Source organism: Mus caroli, unplaced genomic scaffold, assembly GCF_978045245.1.
Source record: "Mus caroli unplaced genomic scaffold, Mus_caroli_1 scaffold_7, whole genome shotgun sequence".
Lineage (NCBI taxonomy): Eukaryota > Metazoa > Chordata > Mammalia > Rodentia > Muridae > Mus > Mus caroli.
Genome location: NW_028227262.1, coordinates 34,488,088 through 34,509,410, shown reverse-complemented (window position 1 = coordinate 34,509,410; position 21,323 = coordinate 34,488,088). Strand labels below are relative to the sequence as shown.

At 48.7% G+C, this 21,323-nt stretch overlaps 1 protein-coding gene across 1 annotated transcript in view; it reads left to right on the top strand.

The window, feature by feature from the left end:
- The window catches only part of Slc6a11 (solute carrier family 6 member 11), a 119,689-nt gene extending 98,815 nt beyond the window's left edge, over positions 1-20,874 (top strand). Inside the window, exons 8-14 of the mRNA XM_021164756.3 lie at positions 592-716; positions 6,660-6,772; positions 9,233-9,370; positions 14,842-14,944; positions 15,774-15,874; positions 16,568-16,738; positions 18,542-20,874. Of these exons, the coding sequence (XP_021020415.1) occupies positions 592-716; positions 6,660-6,772; positions 9,233-9,370; positions 14,842-14,944; positions 15,774-15,874; positions 16,568-16,738; positions 18,542-18,694 (904 nt within the window). The 3' untranslated portion in view covers positions 18,695-20,874. The remainder of the gene's footprint in view (positions 1-591; positions 717-6,659; positions 6,773-9,232; positions 9,371-14,841; positions 14,945-15,773; positions 15,875-16,567; positions 16,739-18,541) is intronic.
- The last annotated feature ends 449 nt before the right edge of the window (positions 20,875-21,323 follow it).

Sequence of the window (21,323 nt, the reverse complement as noted above, 5' to 3'; positions counted from 1 at the left end):
AGTCAGAGTAACTGCTCTATCATTTTCCTTTGTAAACTAGCCCAATATGCAGGACCTGCATAGAGCAGAATGCAGGGCTTTGCTTGGTAATAGCTTAGCCAGAATGGGTGCCACCACAAAACCTCTCCCTTGCTTAGCCAGGATGGGTGTTACCTCTAAACCTCTCCTCTGGAAACAGCTGGGCTGCAGGCCTAAGATTCTTAGTCACTCACCTGGCTTCTTACACGGAGACTTCTCTTCTGAGCTTTGTACCTTGGGAGCATGGTCCCCTCCTGCTATCTCTGGCTCTCTCCTTAGGAATCAGAGCAGGGTGTGTCTCCTGAGTCTTCCCTCTCTTGTTCTGTAAAGCTAGGCTCCCTTCCTTCAGCCATATCCTTCTCTCTGTGACCCACCTTGTCATCTAGCAATGCAGGGGAAGCTGTGTAGATGTGGGCCAGCTACCCAACCTCTCTGAACCACAAAAGACAGGAGGCTGTCAGTGTCTGTGCTTCTCTGCCTGACCCACCGTATGCCCTGCTCTCAGATGGGGAAGGTTCCAGAAGGTGCCTTTTCTGCTCACACTGACCCAGACACCTCTCCCTTTCCCAACAGGGACTGCATTATGCTCTGCTGTCTAAACAGTGGCACCAGCTTTGTAGCTGGGTTTGCCATCTTCTCAGTCCTGGGCTTCATGGCATATGAGCAGGGTGTGCCTATTGCCGAGGTGGCAGAGTCAGGTAAGTCTACAGAGCTGCGATGTGGAAAGCCCAGCTCATGGGGGAAGCCAAAGGGTGGGGCTAATGTGGCCACACTGTGGTTTTCCTGTCCTCGGTTTGTTCTTAAGATGTAGCCACATTCACCCACCACCTGCAGGGGAAGCCCTGCCTGACCTTCCTGGTTGGGAAGCCGAAGCCATTTACTTCCCAAGCTACCCTGTCTGCTGCCTTACATCTTCACTCAACTTGGACTTGCTCTGCTCTGCACTCAACCCCGTGGTTTGTTTCCATCGTGGCTTTGAGGGTGGCCTGCACAGCCTGGGCTGCTGGGCCAGCCCACCCACTTCACTACCACTGGCCCACTCTGTCCATTCGCAGTGGGCTGTCTCACTTCTCCACCATACTCCAGCACAGACCCTTCGCACACATGCTCCTGTGCTTGGAAGCCTCCCCTCCTCCCCTTCTCCACCCCGTTCTTCATATAGAATCCTCACAGATAAATGTCACAGCTTGAAGTATTGATGTGTTTGTATTAAATATACTATGAGCAGAGTGAGGGTTCACTGTGATCACAACTCCTTCTTGATTTACATGGTACGTCTTGGATTCTGGAAACATACGCTGCAGTGAAAAAGTACCATGGCTCCTGAGTACTGAAGATAGATATGGTCCTCAAGAAGGCTGGGCCAGAGTCAAAGTTGATGACATCAGAGGTGAACACTGCCTTACACACTGCCTAGTTCCTCAGCCCACTGAAGGGGCATCATACAGCTTTGCACCAAACAACACCAGAGAAAGATTCTCTTCAAGCAAGCATGAAATGTTTACCAGAATAGGCTGCACAAATGGAACACTTTAATCCCGAGATAAGTAGGGCCAGAGAAACAATGAAGAGAACTCATATAATTAATAGGGAATATTTTAAAAAGCCAAATGCTCTTATTAGAAGAGATGGACAAAAGTCATAATTCCTTGGCAAAACAACCAAGGGAAAATTAAAGAAAATACCAACTACTAATATATTATTGGCTTTTCTATGGCTGCAATAAAATACCATGACTAAAGCAACTTTGGGGAGTTTTATTTGACCTACAGTTTCAGAGCATAGAGAGCCCATCATGACTGGAAGGCATGGCATGGTACCAGCAGCAGGAAGCTGAGAGATCACATTTCATAACCTCCCCAAACAGAGCCACCGACTGCAAATCAACTGTTCAAATGCAGGAGCCCCTGGGGTACACTTCTCATTCAAACCCATAACAACAATGAAGGGGGCCAGCAAGATGGCTCAGTGGATAAAGGCACTTGCCACACAAAGCCAATGACCTGAGTTTGATTCCTAGAACCCACAGAATGGTAGGAGATAATGGACCCCACAAGAATGTCCTCTGACCGCTACACAGGCTCTCACCCAAATAACACGCGCATGTGCACACATAATGATAAACAACAATAATAAAGACGTTTTCATGTTTTTAATAATTAGATATAAGAGGCAGATCTTCAGACCCCACAGACATATCAGCTATAAAATATGAAAAACTTTCAAGTCCACACTCTCCAATTGTTGCCATTTTCTTCTCCTAATACCTATGTTGAGTAATTTATAAAGATGTGTTGTTTGCTTAGCTGATAGTTTTTGAGGAAAGGAAGATTTGGTGGTCGCATCATGTGTGGGGGTCTCCCACGCCGTGCCAGCACACGATAGAGGTATCAAATGGCAGGAGCCCATAGACAGAGAGATAGGTGCACAGAAAAGAGCATGGGCATGAAGGAGTTGTTCCTATCTAAAAGTCCACCCTAAGAGCACCACTCCATTCTCACAGGAACTAATCCAGACTGACGCTAATCCCTCTCCACCTAATCATCTTTTTAAGACTTAATTGCCTCTTTAAAACCCACCTGCGTGTGCTGCTACCTGATAAGCACATTTAAATATGTGAGCCAGGCATGGAGGTGCCTGGCATTGAACCAGGGGAGACACAAGATGACGAGGATAGAAACAAAACTGATAGAGAAAACTCACTGTAGTCGACACTGAGAAGATACAGAAATAAGCTGATTTATATGTCTTGGCCAAGAAGAGCCACTGCAGGAATAGTACAAGGTCTGTTTACTGTTAGAAACTCCATTAAGGGGCTGGAGAGATGGCTCAGAGGTTAAGAGCACTGACTGCTCTTCCAAAGGTTCCGAGTTCAAATCCCAGCAACCACATGGTGGCTCACAACCATCTGTAATGAGATCTGATACCCTCCTCTGGTGTGTCTGAAGACAGCTACAGTGTACTTACATATAATAATAAATAAATCTTTTTAAAAAAGATAAAAAAAACTCCATTAATAGTTTACATTATATTCATAGATTAATAAATACCTAATATCTTCATGGTTACTGAAAAGAGATGCTGACAAAATATAACAGCATGTATGTATATTAAAAGTAATCAGGAGTTAAAAGTAATCAGGAGTGGGGTGGAGAGAGAGCTCAGCACGTATGAGCACTTGCTACTCTTACAGATTCTTATAGATTTGGTGCCCAGAGCCCACACCAGGCAGTTCATACCACCTGTAACTTTGGCTTCAGGGGATGATACCCTCTTTTGGTTTCCATGGGCCTTGAACTCATGTGGTACACATAAAGTCACACAGGTAGGTACCCACATACATATAAATTAAAAAATCACCTTAAAATTTTTTAAGTAGTCATGAGAATATCAATGGAAGGGTAGTTTTAAATCAATGTGTACAGAGAGTTGTTCGTGGTGGTACACACTCAGAAGCCTGAAGCAGAAGATGGTGAGTGTCTTAGTCAGGGTTTCTATGGCTACACTAAAACACTGAGACCAAAATGAAAGTTGGGAAAGTGTTTATTTGGCTCACACTTCCACATTGCTGCTCATCACCAAAGGAAGAAACTCAAGTAGGGGAGGTACCCAGAGGCAGATGCCAGGGTCAAGTGCTGGTAACTGGCTTGCTCCTCAAGGCTTGCTCAGCCTGCCTTCTTATAGAACCCAGAACCACCAGCCCAGGATGGTACTATACACAATGGCTGGACCCTCCCCCATTGATCATTAAGTAAGAAAATGCCTTAGAGTTGGATCTTATGGAGGCATCTTCTTAATTGAGGCTTCTTCCACTCGGATGACTCCAGATTGTGTCAAGTTGATATAAACACAGTGAGTGAGTTTGAGGCTAGCCTGGGCTACAAAGTGAAACTTGGCTGGAAAAAAATGGTATGTATTTAAAAGTTGAAAAATAAATATCAGTGTTTAGCCCTCGCTGGGGAAAAATGGAGATGTGTTGTCAACTGTGCAAAAGAGATGCAGAAATAACTAGAAAGCAGAGAATGGTCACTGTCTTGAAGGGCAGAAAGGGGTGGGAGGAGAAGGGAAGGGGCAAGAGTAGGTGGGGGAAGGAAAGAAAGGTCAGTGCTTTCCAGAGTGTTTTCCTCATAGCCTGGACCCTGGATGATGTCTCACAGCCCATCCAAGATGGGGTGGGCCCTCAGGATGGTACATGAGCTAGTAAGGGTGACCTCACTGTGTAGAATGACAGTGAGTCCTGTAGCCACACTGGGCATTAAGGAACTAACAGATGATGTGTGCCAAGCAGATACTGGCAGCTAAAGATGAATAACATAGCTGAGTGTATTGTGTCGGAACAGGAATCTGAACTGGAGACTTTGCTGAATGGGAGGAGTGTGTCGGGGCAGACTAATTGGCAAGTGTATGTAGATCTCAAGGCTCTTATTTCCCTCCGAGGAACAGGCATCAGACTGTACTATATTGGGAATCAAGGGATTTCTATGCTTGAACTCCTGATTTCAATGTTTGGATAGAGTCATGTGGACATGCAGAGGAGGGATGAACATGCTGAGGAAGCCATCTGCAATAACACCCTCAGTTAACAAACACCATGTGTATCTAGGCCTGGGCTTCTAAACATCATTGTCTGAAGCTAGGGCTCCTTGAAGAGGTGATTGGGTCCAGGGCTGGGCCAGGACACTATGAAGCCAGAAGATAAAGCTGGGGACACATCAGAAGGATGCAGGATCTACCTGAAGGAGCCCCTGGTGGCCCATGCTGGGACAACTTGAGCAGCAAAGTAAATAATGATCATCACAAGATCATAACCCCGAGAAAATCTCTGAGCACTAAGGAGCTCACACAGGCATAAAGGCATCACCAAGTGATCAGCAAGACAGCCCATGCTTGCAGAATCCTGATGAAAGGGGGTGGAAGGACAGAGTAAGGTGGGCGTCCTTAAGCAAACACCATCACAACAATGGCTGTTGAAGCAACACTCCGATGGATACTGGGATCTCAGGGAAGGCTTGAGAGAAGCAGGATCCTGTATGATCTCAAAGCGCTCCTCCCCTGGGAGAGGAAAGCCATGATTCACCATGGAGATGATGCAGATGCCAGCCTCACCAAGGACTAGGGGCAGCATCAGCATCCTGCCCTGGTGTTTCTATGAGAAGGACACATGGCACATCTATGAATTTATTCTCATGAGAACCACTGGATTTACTAAGATCAAACATGAAAGATTATAAATACAAACACCTCCGTTTTATATACTAGCAACAAGTATTTGGGGAAAATTAAATACTCCCAAAATAGTAAAAACAAAAGGAGTCTCAAGAGGTGGCTCAGTGGTTAAGAGCACTGGCTGCTCTTCTAGAGGATCCAAGTTCAATTCCCAGCAACCACATGTTTGATCACAACCTCCTATTAACTCCAGTTCTAGAGGATCCATCGCCCTCTGTAGGCACTGCACACAGACATAAATGTAGCAAAAACACCAATACACATAGAATAAAAATAATTTTTTTTAATAAAAAGGCAGAAAAGGGCCAGTCATAGCCTAAGAAAAAATGTCCATGATGCCTAGTCTCCCCCCTCAATAAGAAAAACTGAAAGAAAAAAAAAAGAAAGAAAAAGAAAAAAAACTGCTTCAACCAATTAAAAAAAAAGATGGACCAATAAAAGGGGGTATTTGTTTAAATCATAAGCACTTGAAGGTACCCAGGCAACACAAATTAAAACCAAAGTGATAGAACAATACTTAGTCACTTTAAGGACTAAATCTGAAATAATAACAGTATCAAGTTTTGGCAAGGACATGCAGGCTCAAACATTGCTATAATTATTTAGTTGCTGAAGTATTTAATTTTTCCCATGACAAAATTGCATGGCTGCTTTTGAAATCAACATTTCATAGGTGAAGTGTGTGGTTGTTACCCCAGCAATTCCACCCTAAGCAGCACAAGCTATCTTAATCTGAGATTAAAAAAAAAAAGAAAAAGAAGAAAAAAATCCTGACTCTAGCTCCAGGCTATCTAACGCCCTCTTCTGGACTCCACAAGCACTACACACACACACACACACACACACACACACACACACACACACACCTTAAAAAAAGAATCTTTTAAATGAAAAATCCTATCAATCGTAAATCCAGGATTCTAATGGAGGTGGAAGTTGGTGAGCATCTAGCAGCAACAGGAACACTGTGTATCTTGATGGTGGTTGTGGTGTGGACATCTTTTCAGGATCCACTGGGAAGCACACTTACACGTGGCTCTTAGGATAGATTGGCTCTACTATGTAATCCTTCTATGCATCCCCTGCTTGGTGGTATTCCACTTTTCTCAGAGGCATGTTTAGGTAGACTGCTCTGCTCCTGCTTAGATGTAACTGCTGTCTAGTCCTGGCAAGAACAGGCTCTGCCCTGCAATGTGAAAGGAGGTAGCAGGTGGATACAGAGGAAGATCTGTGGGTCAGACATGCCTGTCCTGAGCCCTGACCCACCTAGCCCCTCTCCACAGTAGGTCCATACTAACATGGTGCCATCTGCACAGTATAGACAGGAGATCTGAGTGAGAGCCAGCCCAGTGGCCTGCAACCACTACCTACCCACCTGCCAGAGGGAAGCACTGACCTCTCTCCCTCCCCTCCAGGTCCTGGACTGGCTTTCATCGCCTACCCCAAGGCTGTCACTATGATGCCCCTCTCTCCACTGTGGGCCACCTTGTTCTTCATGATGCTCATCTTCCTGGGCCTGGACAGTCAGGTGAGGGGGAAGGCAGAGGGAAGGAAATGGTAAGGGAGGGGATTGAACACCTAGGTAGGGGAAGGAAGGGGAAAAGAAGATCAGAGGACTAGACAGAACAGGGGCTACTCTTAGAACAGCTTCTAGGCTGCAGAGCCCTCTCCTAGCCTTGGACATCAACCCACCAAGCAGCCCTACCACCTTCTTGGCCACCTCCCAGCCACAGACATGTCTATTTGGTGTTCTTTCACGCCTTGTTTTCTTTACCCCAAATGCTCAATTTAAATATTTGGGGTTTTTTGTGTTCTTTTAGCTTTGTTTTGTTTTAATTTTTTTTTGCATTTATTTATTCCATTTATTTATTTAATCCTGTGTGTGTATAGACACACACCTGCTACAGTACACATGCAGAGGTCAGAGGACAACTTGTGGAGATCAGTTCTCTCCTCCTACCACGTGTGTCTCAGGGACTGAATTCAGATTCTCAGGCTTGGCAGAAAGTTCCTTCACTGCTGAGCCATCTCGTGAGGCCTCAATTTAGTCTTTAAGTTGATGCCCTAAGTCTTTTCATTCTGATAAATGATATTCAGCCAGAGGCTCCTGGAAAAGCAGAAACAAATCCTAAAGAGAATGGGCTGTGGCTAATGAAATGATTATAATTTAATGATGACAATGTAACCAAGGGTCCCTGTGTCCCCGTCCCTACTGAGCCATGGAGCGCATGGGACACGGGAAAACCCGTTTCCTTCCTCTGACTCTGTCACGAGGTCTCCATGGCCTTTTCCTGTCATCCTCTTGGTACCACAGCACGTTCTCCCACTAGCTCTATGCTCACTCGTCCCTATGGACCTCTGTCCATCCATCCCTCCCTCACTCCCTCCACAGCTGTGGTTCACAGAGCAGGTACATGCTCAGCTCTAGGAGTGAACTGCACGCTCCTATCCCCTCCTGCCTCTACTCTAGCTTCCCCTCCCTTTCTGCATCTCTCCATGCCCACTCTCATCCTCCCCCCAGCCCCCCCCCCCCAGCTTATAGCCTGTGGCCTCTCTTTGCCACGCAGGCTTAGATGTCTAGAACCCAGAGAACTGCCTCCAACCATGCTGGTAGCTATCAGTAATGCCAACAAGTCCGTGCTCTGCAGAGGAGAAGCCCTGTGTGACAAAGGAAGCCACCCCGATCTTCCTACATTAGGGAGAATAGTGCCCAAGTTAGTCTGATGAGCACCACTCCCATCCACCACCTTGCAAAAGTTACTGAGCACACAAGCCCTGTGGCTCTGTCAATCCAGCCACAGTCAGTTTCTCTCTGGAGCCAGAATCCTTCCCCAGAAACCACTAAGCTGTGCTGGGTGTTTTTGCTGATAGCTTTTCTTCCATTGTTGTCGGCAAAGCCTTTCAGAAATCAGAGCTCTGCAGCTGCTATGTGTGCCTGGCAGAGGAGGTGCGACTGAGGCATGACTGCCCATGCCCCACTGAGCTGGCCTCACTGGCTTTTCTGCCATGTGCCCACACTTTAATTGTCACATGAGCTGAGGGCCCCCATTCATTGTCTGGGTTTAAGAGCAGAAGTCAAGGCTTAAAGGTGCTGAGTGATTTGCTGGGATTGAGTGATACCTGGGTCTGCCCGCCTCTTACCTGTGTACATCTGCAGCCCACACTCCCATTAGCTTCTTAGGTAAGCAGCCTTCTTTGAATCCCATCTCCCTCTCTCAAGACCCTAGGGAGAGACTGACAGTACCAGCCCTTGTTGTGGAGGCAACAGCGCGGCGGCGGCGGGGGGGGGGGGTGAACATCAGTTTTGAATAGCTCCCAGCTGTGTGACTTTGAGAGAATCACCACCCCTCTCTGTGCCCCAATCTTTATTGTAGAATGGAAACACCTTGACTTGAAAGATAGGTGTGAATCAGACAACTAGGGTTGCCCAACATGGCAACTAGCAAACCCAGACACCATTTGCAGTACAGAGGTGTGGGAGGCCACCTCAGAAGCAGGCTGGTTCACAGCTGGGCTCTGTTGCCAGCGCCTGACTGACAAAGCTGAGTGTGGCTTTCCACCTACCATAGGGCTGGGGATTATCACAATCCTAGAAGTCAAAGGCAATGGCCAGGACCTGCTGCCAGCAGATGGCCAAAATCTAAGGACAGTTCTGAGATTCCTGCCTTGCTTCAAGGGCAGAGGCTAGGTCTCCTGTAATTCACAAACCCCAGGAGAGTAAGTGATAGCGATGAGGGAGGAGGAGTCCTCACAGCCTGGACTGCATGCTGAGCGACCCTGCGCAGTACATCCTGTACTCTCAGCATCTTCCTCCTGGTCCACTCAATGGATATGCTGGAGCATGTTGGTGCTGGGCTTGCATTCATTCCTGTGGGTAGAGTGTGAAGGTGGAGGGCGGGCCAGCGAGAAGGAAACCCTGGTACATGGACCTAGGGTACCAGGACTGGCCTTTTCCTGGGCTTCATGTGCTGTCTCTCTCTCCCTCCAGTTTGTGTGTGTGGAGAGTCTTGTGACAGCCGTGGTAGACATGTACCCCAAGGTCTTCCGGCGGGGCTACCGGCGAGAACTGCTCATCCTGGCCCTGTCCATCATCTCCTATTTCCTAGGCCTGGTGATGCTGACCGAGGTAGGTGGTGTTAGCCGTACACTCTATCAAACTCCTGCTCTGAGACCTCAGCCCCTGTGACTGTGCACAGATCCAGTGCCTTCTCTGTTACTTGGGCACCTGCTCTTCCGTGAGAGTGAGCACAGACCCTCAGTGAGCTCACCGTCAGCCCCATGTCAGTGCTAGATGTTGCTAGACAGGAAAACTCACACAGGGACCTGTCAGGCCAACCCACTGATTCCCTTGGGTGACCCTCCAATGAAAAGAAGAGTTCAGCTCTCAGGCCCAGTACTGTCTCCTTGTCATGGCCTCAAGTTTAATACTGGCTCTTCTGTAATTTTTCTCAGAGCTGGCACTTGGGGTGACGTTTGCTATGTGCTCCAGTTTCAGCCCCGTGTGTTCCTCCTTCCTGTCTGTGCAGGTGAGGTGGGCTTCTCTCTGACCCTGAATTGAGATGGTCTTCTAAAGCATGTGCTCGCCCCACCCCTCAGCCATTCTGTCCCTGTTCTGTGTCAGGGATCTGGAAGGTGAGATCAGGCATCTTTCTCTGTCTAATGCATAAAGATGATGCAAAGAAGGGGAGGGGGATCCGTTGCTGAGAGACACAGAGAGGCTGTGTAAGAAACAGGAAGGAGTGGGGAACAGGAATTCATCAGGCAGCTAGGGTGAAACAGAGGCCAGCCCTCTTCCACATCACCCTCCCAGGCCACAGCCTCAGAGAAGCGCTTCCCCGCTTCCTTTTCCATCACGCAGGCACACACACACACCACTGTGTTCTCAGCTCATTCCCCATCCCTTTGGCTATTATAAAGATCCCTGCTCAGCCTTCTTACCCGTTGTCCTCCAGCCCCAAAAGTCCAGGATAACAGGAGCATCCTATTCAGTCAGGTGTGCCTGGAGGCAGCTCAGGTCTCCTGCTCAGTGTGAGTGCTGGAGTTATTGTTGTTCTTGCTTCTTGTCACATTGATGAGAGTGACAGTCACTGTTTGAGCAAGTGAATGGGGTGAGGGTCTACTTTCTGCTCTCTCTACAGTGGTTCCACCTCGGGTTTCTCCTTGTAGGAAAGTCAGGCTATGGTGACTAGGGCCTCATTAAGCACTGGTTAATTACACAGAATGGAGCCATTTGTCACATACAAATTGGGGGGTTAATCTGATGCCTTGGAGAAGCTAATAGGAAGGTGCTGGTGTGGGTATAGCTGACTCCGAGCCAGGGTTGACCCTAGCACACAGAGCCTCTCCCCAGTGGTGTATGGTGACTCCCAGGGGCCATTGGGGAGCCAGTACTCCAGTCAACCAAGACTATTAATCAGCAGGAATTTGGGCTTCACATGCCAGCCCTCCACCCCCACAGAGGGGTATCTTCAAGCCCATTGTGCTGAAGATGTTCACAGTGGGCCCATCAAGCCATGTAAGCCCCGGTCAACCTGGTAATTGCCTGCCAGAGCCTCTCTTTCTCATTTATGCATGGTTAAAGCTCAGGTCTAAGGAAAACACAGGCTTCTTATCTTCCACCACAGCAGTGTGACTGGTGGTTAGGACTGTGAGTCCTGCCATCCAGTTCTCAGTCCCTCCACTCAGCTCCATGGCATCATGCTGTAAGTGGCCTTGCCTCTCAGTACCTCTATTTCTCTGTAGAGACATTGACTATCAATAGTCATGCCCTCATTGCATTGCTGGAGGAGGGATACAAGAAGTATAAGAAACATATTAAGACATGGAAAAGTCAAAGCCAATCTAGCCATCGATGTCTTACTGGGGCTGTATTGTGAGGAATATGTCCCCGATGGAGATATGGACATCAGAGCAGGAATTCCTACTCTCTGCTACACACAGCTCCTTTTTGCCCAAGAAATTTATATGCGACCCTGGGTATCTAGGAATACAAAATAAATATACAGGATCTAGGGAGATTGCCCAGTGGGTAAGAGTACTGGCTGCTCTTGCAGAGGACCTGGGTTTGATTTCCAGGACCCACAGGGCAGCTCACAGCCATCCCTAGCTTCAGATCCAGTGCTGCCTTCTGGTCTTCACAGGTATTTCACACATGTGGTGCACAGACATAGATGCAGGCAAAATACTCATGCACATAAAAAAATAATAATAAGAGTACAAACCAAATACTTACAGATGATAAATTATAAAGAAATTTCTTTGAAAACAGTTCTTTGGTATACATAGAATTTTGTCATTTGTTAAAACAAAAGCAAAATTGTATCCTAATGAAGTGGCTGTGCTTACATAAACAAGTGAATTTTAGCTGACTATTTGATACTGTGGGATGCAGAATGTCTTTAATGGTTTTCTGAGTTGACCAATATTTTGGTTTCATGATCATCGATACTGATCGACACTGCATAAACATATAAGTTCACAACTTCAAATGTATGCTCAGGGTCACTTCAGAAATTGTAATTCTATCCTAGTCCCAAGACAAATGTATTGAATAATCTTTTATGCAACTCAAATAGCAGTTCTTAAAAACAAATGTTCTGAAGCTCGCAAGATGGCTCAGTGGGTAAAGGTGCCACCAAGCTTGATAACCTGAGTTTGGTCCCAAACCCATATGGTAGGAGAAAATTGACTCCCATAAGCTGTAATCTGACTTCCACACATGAGCCAAAATAGTGTGCATGTATGCACACACATATATGCAAACACATGCATACATATGTGCACATACACATGCACACACACATACATGCACACACGTATACATGCGCTAAATTTAAAGAGATATCAAACATTCTAGCAGTAGAATGTACAGCTAGACTAACTTTATACACACCGAGGAAAGACCGAGAAAATCCTAAGTCTTTGTTTTCCATAATTAAACCTTTATGTTTCTGGGAGAACAGAAGCCTTTTACCTATAGTAAAAGCACTGCAGTTTATAACATGCAGTAGTCTCGAGTTTGAGATGTTTGAGGCAGTGTTTATTGGTGCTGAGTGGCATGAGGGCACAGGAGATGCAGAGTCTACCATGCGATCAGAACTGTGACTGTGGCGAGGCCACAAGGTACAGCACCAGTGAACACTGCCAGAAAACACCTGGCTTGTTACAGATTTGATCTTGATTTAGTTTTCAGTCCTTGCACAGTCAGAATCCTTTGGCCTTTGCTGACTGTTTTACACCTCCCACATTTCATTTGTGTAACCTTCACAGTTTAAGGCGCTGGGCAGTAGCCTGGAGTGGTGGGGCCTTCGATACCAGCACTCAGGAGTCAGGGGCAGGTGGATCTCTATGAGTGCAAGCCCAGCCTGTACATAGTGAGTTCCAGGACAACCAGAGCTACACAGAGAAACTGTTATGAAGACACCAAAAAGAAGGAGGAGGAGGAGAAGAAGGCAAAGGAAGAAAGAGAGGAAGAGAGAAAGAGAGAAAGAGAGAAAGAGAGGAAGGAAGAAGAAAAGGAGGAAGGGAGGAAGGAAGGGAGGGAGGGAGGGAGCAATGAAGGAAGGAAGGAAGGAAGGAAGGAAGGAAGGAAGGAAGGAAGGAAGGAAGGAAGGAAGGAAGGAGGAGAAAGAGGGAGGGAGGAAGGAAGGAGGAAGGAAGGAAGGAAGGAAGGAAGGAAGGAAGGAAGGAAGGAAGGAAGGAAGGAAGGAAGGAAAAAGGAAGGGAGGAAGGAAGGAAGGAAGGAAGGAAGGAAGGAAGGAAGGAACGAACGAACGAACGAACGAACGAACGAACTTGGGCCCTAGAGCACCTTTGCACAAACTGAGCCAGACACCAGGTCACTAGGGGACCTAGATTTAGTGAACTTCTTGCTTAATTTCTGTTCTTTTCCTTGCTGATGCTGAGCCTGAACTCGCCTCTTTCGTGCTAGGCAAGAGCTCTACCCCTGAGCAATACCCCTTCTCTCTTTTTATTTTGATGGTGTCCTTTAAACGGAGTAGGCTGGTTTGAGCTCACTCTGTGCTGGCCACAGCCATGGTTCTGACCACATGACCTGGCCTCTCCCTCCCTTGCTCTCCCAGTCTCTCACCCCGACCCCCAATCCCTGTCCTCATTAAAGGGCCTTCCTGGATCCCTTTGAGTGGCAGGGTTTCCACTGAGCTTCATCTTCAGACTTGCTCAGACACTCATCCCTTCACACCAGAACCACCATGAGCAGCAAATCTGTGGATTTCCAGGATTTCCAGGGCCAGCACACATCCTGCCTTGTGTGTACCGATCATCTCTGGATTATTCATAATGCCTAACATTGTATAAACGCTATGTGAAGAGCTACACTGTACTGTTTAAGTGAAACTGTCAAGGGGTCTTTAGGGCCCTCTAGGGGAACAGAGTGTAAAAGGGGGTCACTAGGATGTCTTACATGGTCGGGGCTATTTTCTGCAGAGGAGGACCTGGTAGCTGCTCAGCCCATGAAGCTGGACAGCCCAGTGGGTATAAACTAGAAAGGAGGCCCAAGATATCACTGGGAACTTAGTTACTAGCATTGTGTCTGTGTTGGAAGGCTAGAGAGGCTGGGGTCTGTGGATGATGGTGGAGGCCATAGTAGAAGCACTCACTCAGCGATAGGTGAATGCATGCTTTTCTTCGAATCTCTTTCTATCTGGGCCCCGTGTTGGAAGGTGCTGCCCACCATGAGGCCAAGTTTTTCTCATTCTGGTCAATTCTTTCCAGAAACATTCCCTCCGACATGCCCAGAGGCAATCCTGACTCTGGTCAAGTTGACAGTTAATACCAGTCACCAGGGGGTCAGCCATGTGTTACAAAGTGGGTCCACAGACGCACTTTCATCAGTAATTCATCCCAAAGATGAATTATTGTGCACCTACTGTGTGTCCATTTTTGAGCCAGAGAGTGGGACATGGCTCTAGGCAAGCCAGCCAGTACCACACCACAGAGCCTATGCTCTAGGTGACTCTACTTACATCTTTAGAGGACCTACAGTGCTCTGGACTCTGTGCTGGGTGCTGTAGGTACAATAAAATGGGAGCTTCCTGAGCAGAGATCAGAGCTCTCAGCTGTCAACAGGCACTTTAAGGATTTAATTGTGAGTTCAAACAAGATGGTCTGGAGGCCTGAAGAAAGAGTGAGGCTGAGGACTGAGGGCTTCTCAGAGGAAGTGACATTTGGGCTGAGCTTTGAAAGAACTCAACTAAATGCAAAAGGGGGCCACTTGGTTGAGAATGGGTGGTGGATCAGGTTGTGGGGAGCTGAGGGTGATTTGAAAACTCTGAAAATATGGACGAGGGGGAGACCAGCGGCAGTAAGGCCTACCTGGAGGCTACTGGAGACACTCTGGGGAGAGGTGTTGAAGCTGTCTGCCACCCACTTTGGTTTCAGTGAAGCCACAGACGACCTATGACATCTCGGCAGGACAGGGCCTTGGAAAACCCAGCTGCAGGGTATGCATCACTCAGACTAGAAATGAGCAAACCGACCAGCTAGCAGCTACCAGAACAGAGAGACGACCACACAAAGGCTGGCTACTGACCCTGTTCTCCAACATGTCTGTCTGTGTGTCTGTCCTCCTGCCCTCAGGGAGGCATGTACATCTTCCAGCTTTTTGACTCATACGCCGCCAGTGGCATGTGCTTGCTCTTTGTGGCCATCTTTGAGTGTGTCTGCATCGGCTGGGTATATGGTAAGTGGAGGCTGGACCGCTGGGGTCTAGTAAGCTGTATCTGGCTCAGTACTTCCTCTGGGGACTCAGGGCCCTTCCTACTGTCACAAGACCTTCCTGGACATCTGGCCAGTTCAGGACCCAGACCCCTGACATCTGGCCAGTCCTATCCTGAGGCTCCGTTTCCCCCTTTGTGAAAATTATATCCCGGAGGGAGACATCAGGCAGAGCCCCTAGCATGAGCCAACCCCTCATTCATTCCCTTTTCTGGTCCTCACACAAACCAGGATGAGAGCTGCTGTTTCCAGAGCAAGCAGAGTATAGCTTTGGAGCAATAGCCACTATTCACAAGCAGCCCAGACAGCTTACTCTCCAGAGCCCTGTTCACTGCGAATCACCAGGCCCTCAACTCACCATGTCCGTTGTGGTAACTGGTTTTGCATCACTGCAAAGAAATGGCTGCCATGGGCTATGTAAGAAGTAGAGAGTTAGCAGAACTCATGGTTCTGGAGTTCAAGTCCAAGACTGCGCAATGCCATCCTTGTTCTTCACCAGGACTGGAAGACTGGTGCTTCCAGTCCCGGTGAAGAACTTTCATGCTAAGAGAGTGTAATGGAGAAAGACATCTCATCTCTAGCCAGGAACAGAAAGAGGCACCCCTACCACTGACCTAAGGATGTCTATAGAGCCCTGCTTCCTAGAATACAATAAGACTACCTAATAATGCCACCCCAGGGATCCCTCTTTAAATGCTGGTACTCAACTCTCAAGCCCAAACACCCTAGGTCCCACAAAGACCCACTCGCCTCTTCTCTGAAACACATATGCTTGTTTGCTTTGCTCTGGATAGGAAGCAACCGGTTCTATGACAATATTGAGGACATGATTGGTTACCGGCCACTGTCACTCATCAAGTGGTGCTGGAAAGTCGTGACCCCTGGGATCTGTGCGGTAAGGCTGGCAGAAAAGCACCCTCATCCCCTCCCCAACTTGGTTACCAGCCACTCTTCAGCTCCAATCAGCTCAACTGAGGCCAGCCCTAAGGAGGATCATGTCCCCAAGGTCCCTGCCACCTGACACTCTCTAGAGCTGATGTCCCAGGGTTTGCTGAGACAAGACCTCACTCAAGTGTTGAGTGACCCTGAATAGGTTTCTCCCCTGTGAGGGCCTTAGGCACACCAACCCAACGCTGGTCTACCTCCCTTGGGACCAGGGGTATGCACACATGAGTGAGGAGATTTGTTACTGAGAAGGTGACAAAGTTGAGGAGAATGTCAAGGTTTAGGCTCTGTCCCTGGAACCAGGCCACAGACCAGCCTTGGTGAGAGGATGCTTGACAGAAAAATAGCCCCATTATTCTTTGTCCTGTTTTTGGTTCTGGATGCATCTGAACTTATCTTCCCAATTGAAAAAGTCAGAACAACAGGTTTGAGATAGCCCTGAGACAAACTCTTGAGTGGGCAGAAGCTGGGAAAGAGGGTCCTGGGAAAGGGGACAGATACCACAGCCCTGAAGAGCCCCCAAGGTCCCTGAGAGCCTGCACCCCAAGGCCACAGCCCCTGTGTTCTGACAGTCAGACTGGCCCGTGAAATAGGGCAGGTCTGAGGGTACCACCAAGAACCTCCTCCATCTGCCTCTCCACAGGGCATCTTCATCTTCTTCCTGGTCAAGTACAAACCGCTCAAGTACAACAATGTGTACACATATCCTGCTTGGGGCTATGGCATCGGCTGGCTCATGGCTCTGTCCTCCATGCTGTGTATCCCACTCTGGATCTTCATTAAGCTGTGGAAGACAGAGGGCACACTGCCCGAGGTGAGCAGTTGGTGGAGGAAGGCTCGGGAGGCTGGGTCTGAATGGAAGGGGAACGGCAGCAGGCTCCTCTTTGGCGGGAGTCCATCCTTAAACTGTGCCAGAAGCACCTCTGTGAGATTTCTGGATTAAGCCAGATTCTGTGAATTCCACCGCAGCCTCCCACCTGCCAAACAGGTTGAGAGTGCCTCTTAATTGATAGAGGGTAGAAACGGTCTGGATATTCCTACAGGGAAAGAATTTGAATCAGGATCTGAACTGAGGTGTAGCCAAATGTCATCTCTGACAAGCCACAGGGAAACACAAGTGCCACCTAAAATGCTTCCTCCAGCTCCCTGCCCACGGGGACAGACGGATGGGGAAGGTCCCTTTGTTGTTTACAGGACATGCTGGTCAAGGACAGTTGGTTAATGCAGATTGAGACCAAACTGTCCATAGGGTAACTGACCTGGGACTTTAGAACCTCAGCCTTGGGACATCCTGCTCAGCCCTCCCGCAGCCTCCTGGTACTTACAAGCCCATTTCCAGCTTCTTTCTGTTACCTCAGTGTATATCCTATCTATCCAGACAGCAGGACTTGTTACAGAGTGAGCTCTCTGATCTGGCCTAGCCTCAGGCCTCCCTGCTTTGTGATCTGCACCTGACATTTCACTATTGAGCCTAGGGAATCCTCTGTGAGACACAGGAAGGGTCTAGGAGGAATTGCGGGGGATGGGGCTGGGGTGGGGTGGTGTATAAGGACCTTCCCAGCAGAACAGCCCAGAGGAAGAATCATGTTGGAGCTGTGCTTGGCCCTTTGGCCTGAACCTCACAATAATTCTGGCCAGCAGCTGAGGACAGGGTGGCACCAAGGTTATACATCTTAGCTGTGTAGGTGATTAAGCAGGGAGTCAAACCCAGGCACCTACCTCCAGAGCCTCTTCTCTTAACCTTGGTCTAAGACAAGAACCTGGTGCAGGGCCTGGCACACAGAAGCACAGTCAATCAGCTGCCATGAATCTAAATAGTAATTCTACCTAGACAGTGTGGCTTCCATCAGAGAGAAGAAAGCCAACCTGGTCCTTAAGCACTGAGCCACTTCACAGTTCTTGCAGCTTTTTTTTTTTTTTTTTTTTCAGGGAAGGGCCCATCTCAGGAGGGTTTCCTGAATCCTGGTCCCAGGGCAGGGCAGATGATGCTGAGGTGGGGCCCATGCATGAGTTGCATTCCAAGAGGTTGAGGCAGCTGAATTAGGGGTGGCATCTGCCTCTAAGCATAGCTTGAGAAGCGCAGTAAGAACATAGATCTCCCCACCACCACCACCCCGTGACAAACCCTGGGCAGGGTAGGACTCTGATCAACCAACATTCACATCAGTAGCCCTGAAAGCCCCATTCCCTCTGGTCAGTGCCTGTCATCCTGACTCACAGGTACAGTGATGCGGCCAGAGGTCGGGACCCTGGCTGGAATAGTTGTCAGGCCACTTCAAAGCCCAGCTGCCCCTCCTGTCAAGAGAGGAACAGGGTGGCAGCCCTGATTCTGACTCTCTAGGCCTGGTTACCTTCCACATCCATGCTGCAGGAGCTAATTGTCTCCATTTCCTTACTTCTCACTTATTCACAGAACAGGGATCTCAGACATCCCTCTTTCTGGTGGTAGTAACTCAAGGAGGTAATGACTCGCCCAGAACTGAGAAGTAAGGCAAAGGCAGGGTTGGCCCCAGTCTGATGGCTCCAAGGAACATCTATTGCTGGGGAGGCAGGATGGACAGACCTGGCACCCAGCATCCTTGCTTACCCAGCCTTCTCCTCCTCTCCAACCATCTAGAAATTACAGAAGTTGACAGTCCCCAGCGCCGATCTGAAAATGCGGGGCAAGCTTGGGGCCAGCCCACGGACGGTGACCGTTAATGACTGTGAGGCCAAGGTCAAGGGTGACGGCACCATCTCTGCCATCACAGAGAAGGAGACACACTTCTGAGTCCCCACCAGCCATTTGGATGTGGCTCCAACCTTCCTTCCCTGCGTGTAAATGAATCCTGAACTTCGTACTTCACCTAATGTTAGGGGCTTGCTCGTCTGCACAGGACTTATTAACAAGTTAACTCCCAGCTGGCCACTGTGTGCCCTGTACCCTCGCCTCTTCCCAGTGATAGTGGGCATATCCACCTCACTAAGATAATTCTGTACAGTGACTAGCAGATTCTGGCCTAGGGTGGCTCAGCTGGTGTTTTCTAGAGTCCTTGTATTATATACTGTCAACTCGTATGCTGGGGGCAGGTGGAGTGGGGGAGCGGTGCCCATCTGCCTCTGATGTTCAATCATTCCTGGTTTTATCTCTGAACTTCCCCAGCCACCCTCCTCTGTGCCCTGGGACCAGTTTGTTTTATTTTTTTTTTCCTTTGGGTCTTCCCCTTTTCCCAGTGACACCTTCCACATGTCAAGGTCGTAAGACAGAGAGTAAAGCCTCCCACCATCATTAGGACTCCTGAGTAACCAGGAGTTGCTGACTGTCCCTTCAAGTGACTGTGGCTCCTCCTTTCTCTCCCTGGCCCCTAGTTTCTCCATCCCCCAGACCAAGGGGGCGGGGGGATTGACTGGAGTCTTCCCTTCAAAGCAGGGAAGAGTACCTGACTCATTGCTTCACAGAGCTGCTTTGACCTGCAGAGACTTGTAGACCTCTTCTCTTCTCTGTCCCCTTGGTTACCACCTACCCACCTTGCCTATTTTAAGTGAAACTTACCACCAATGATGTGGGGAAGTGTGTTTCCCTAACAACTGGAGTTTTAGCCTAACCCTGATCCCTTAACTGGTACACCCCCAGCCCCCGTGTTCGGGGCTCCCACCATCTCTCCAGCCTTCTTGGCCACCAGCTCTGTCCCTCCTTCCTAGGTAGGGATGATCAGAAGGTAGCCATCTCTTCTTGCAGCTGACTGGCCAGGATCTATGGCTTAGGATCTATGGCCACCCCTGCAGGGGAGCTACAGTGAGGCCTGGGGCTGGATTCCACCCACAGTCCCTTCCCTGTGCACCCTGCTTTGTCCCCTGCTCTCTCTTCTACCTACCTGCTTACCCCTGCAGATCCTGTGGGCAGACACCTTACTCTGGAGCCATTCCACCTGCCTGTCACCTGGGTCTGAGGAGCCCTCACTTCCACTTGCCAGAGGGAAGAACTGGCCACCCATCTATCAGGCTCTTTCTTGGAAACGAAGAGCAGAGGTGGTCTCTAGGGGGAGGCTGGTGCCGTTCCCTCCTGCCTGGCTCAGACCTCTTAGACTGGTCTCTCTTCCTCAGCTGCTGGGTTCTTTGTCTGCCCAGCTATTGGAGGATGGGAAGTGGAAGGAGGGTCACTCTTTCCCTCTTACTGTAGTTTCCTAGATTTATCTGAGGAAAAGTGAGATGTCTTCAGGCTAAGGCTCCAGTGTCCTGTCAGAGACCAGAATGCTCTATTTGCCCAATGCTTCCAGACTCTTAGCTGTTCTGCCCACCCCACCCCCTCGCTCTCACCTAAAGCCTGAGCTGGCTGAGCCAAATGCCCAGCACTGCCCCCACCTAATTGGGCACTTGTCTAGGGCACACCACCCAGCTGCTCACACACGGACCACATATTCCTTCTGGGAAGGCCAGCATCATCCTGAAGATGACCTGTGGGGTTGGTCCTTGATGGCTGTCCCCTCCACCCTACCCCTGAGAAGGGAGGCTGCCCGTTGCTGCTACTGCACCTCACCGCCAACTCCCTCATAGACAGATCCCTGATGTCTGTCATTATAGACACACGTGTTGTACATGTGGCCCTTAACACTTGACACTCTTAACACTAGTCATGGGGCTGGGTAGAGGGGGGCTTGTGGTTTGGGGGTTGTTATTTTTTGCTTTCTTTTCTTCCTTTCTTTTTTTTTTCTTTTTGTCTTTTTTTTTTGTAATTTCATACTAGTATTTGGGTAACTGTAGGGAGGAGGGGAGGGCAAGTGGGAGCAAGGGGACATGTCATTGTGACAACTTTTTGATATTCATTAGAAATGATGCAATATATCCTTTCTGAGATATTTACAGTATTATTAAAGGGTTGGGCTGTTTTGCATAACAAACTTTTTATTGGCAAACCCAAAGAGCACAAGATTGTCTGTCTGCTCGTTTTTAAAAATTAAAGGATGTGGATCAACTCCCATGTGGCTGTGCCCAGCAAGTGGTCTTCATTGGGTTTTCCTTCTGTCTCTGGGTATCCTCAGGCCTTTGGAACCGCCTGTAATTAGAGGCTATGTTCTCCACTCAGCATTACAGATCAGACAACACTGGGATCTGTGGTGTTTCAGGCCTCTCTTCCTTTGATGGCTGGTGGCTCATGTAGCCCCTGCACAGACGCTTCAGGTGAGCGGAGTGTTCAGCAGATCTCTCTCTCTCTCTTTTATCCTCACAACCACTTGTCCATTTTACAGATAGGGAAAATCAGAGCAGACAAGCAATTTGCCTCCCAGAGTCCCAAGGCTTATAAACCGTAGAATCTGCCCCATGTCCCTCTCCTTGCTGAGTCAGATGAGCTGCTGAGCTGAGGTCCCTCCCTGCTGACAGCCTGAATAGTCACTTAATCAGGTGACAGCAGCGAGGCAGTA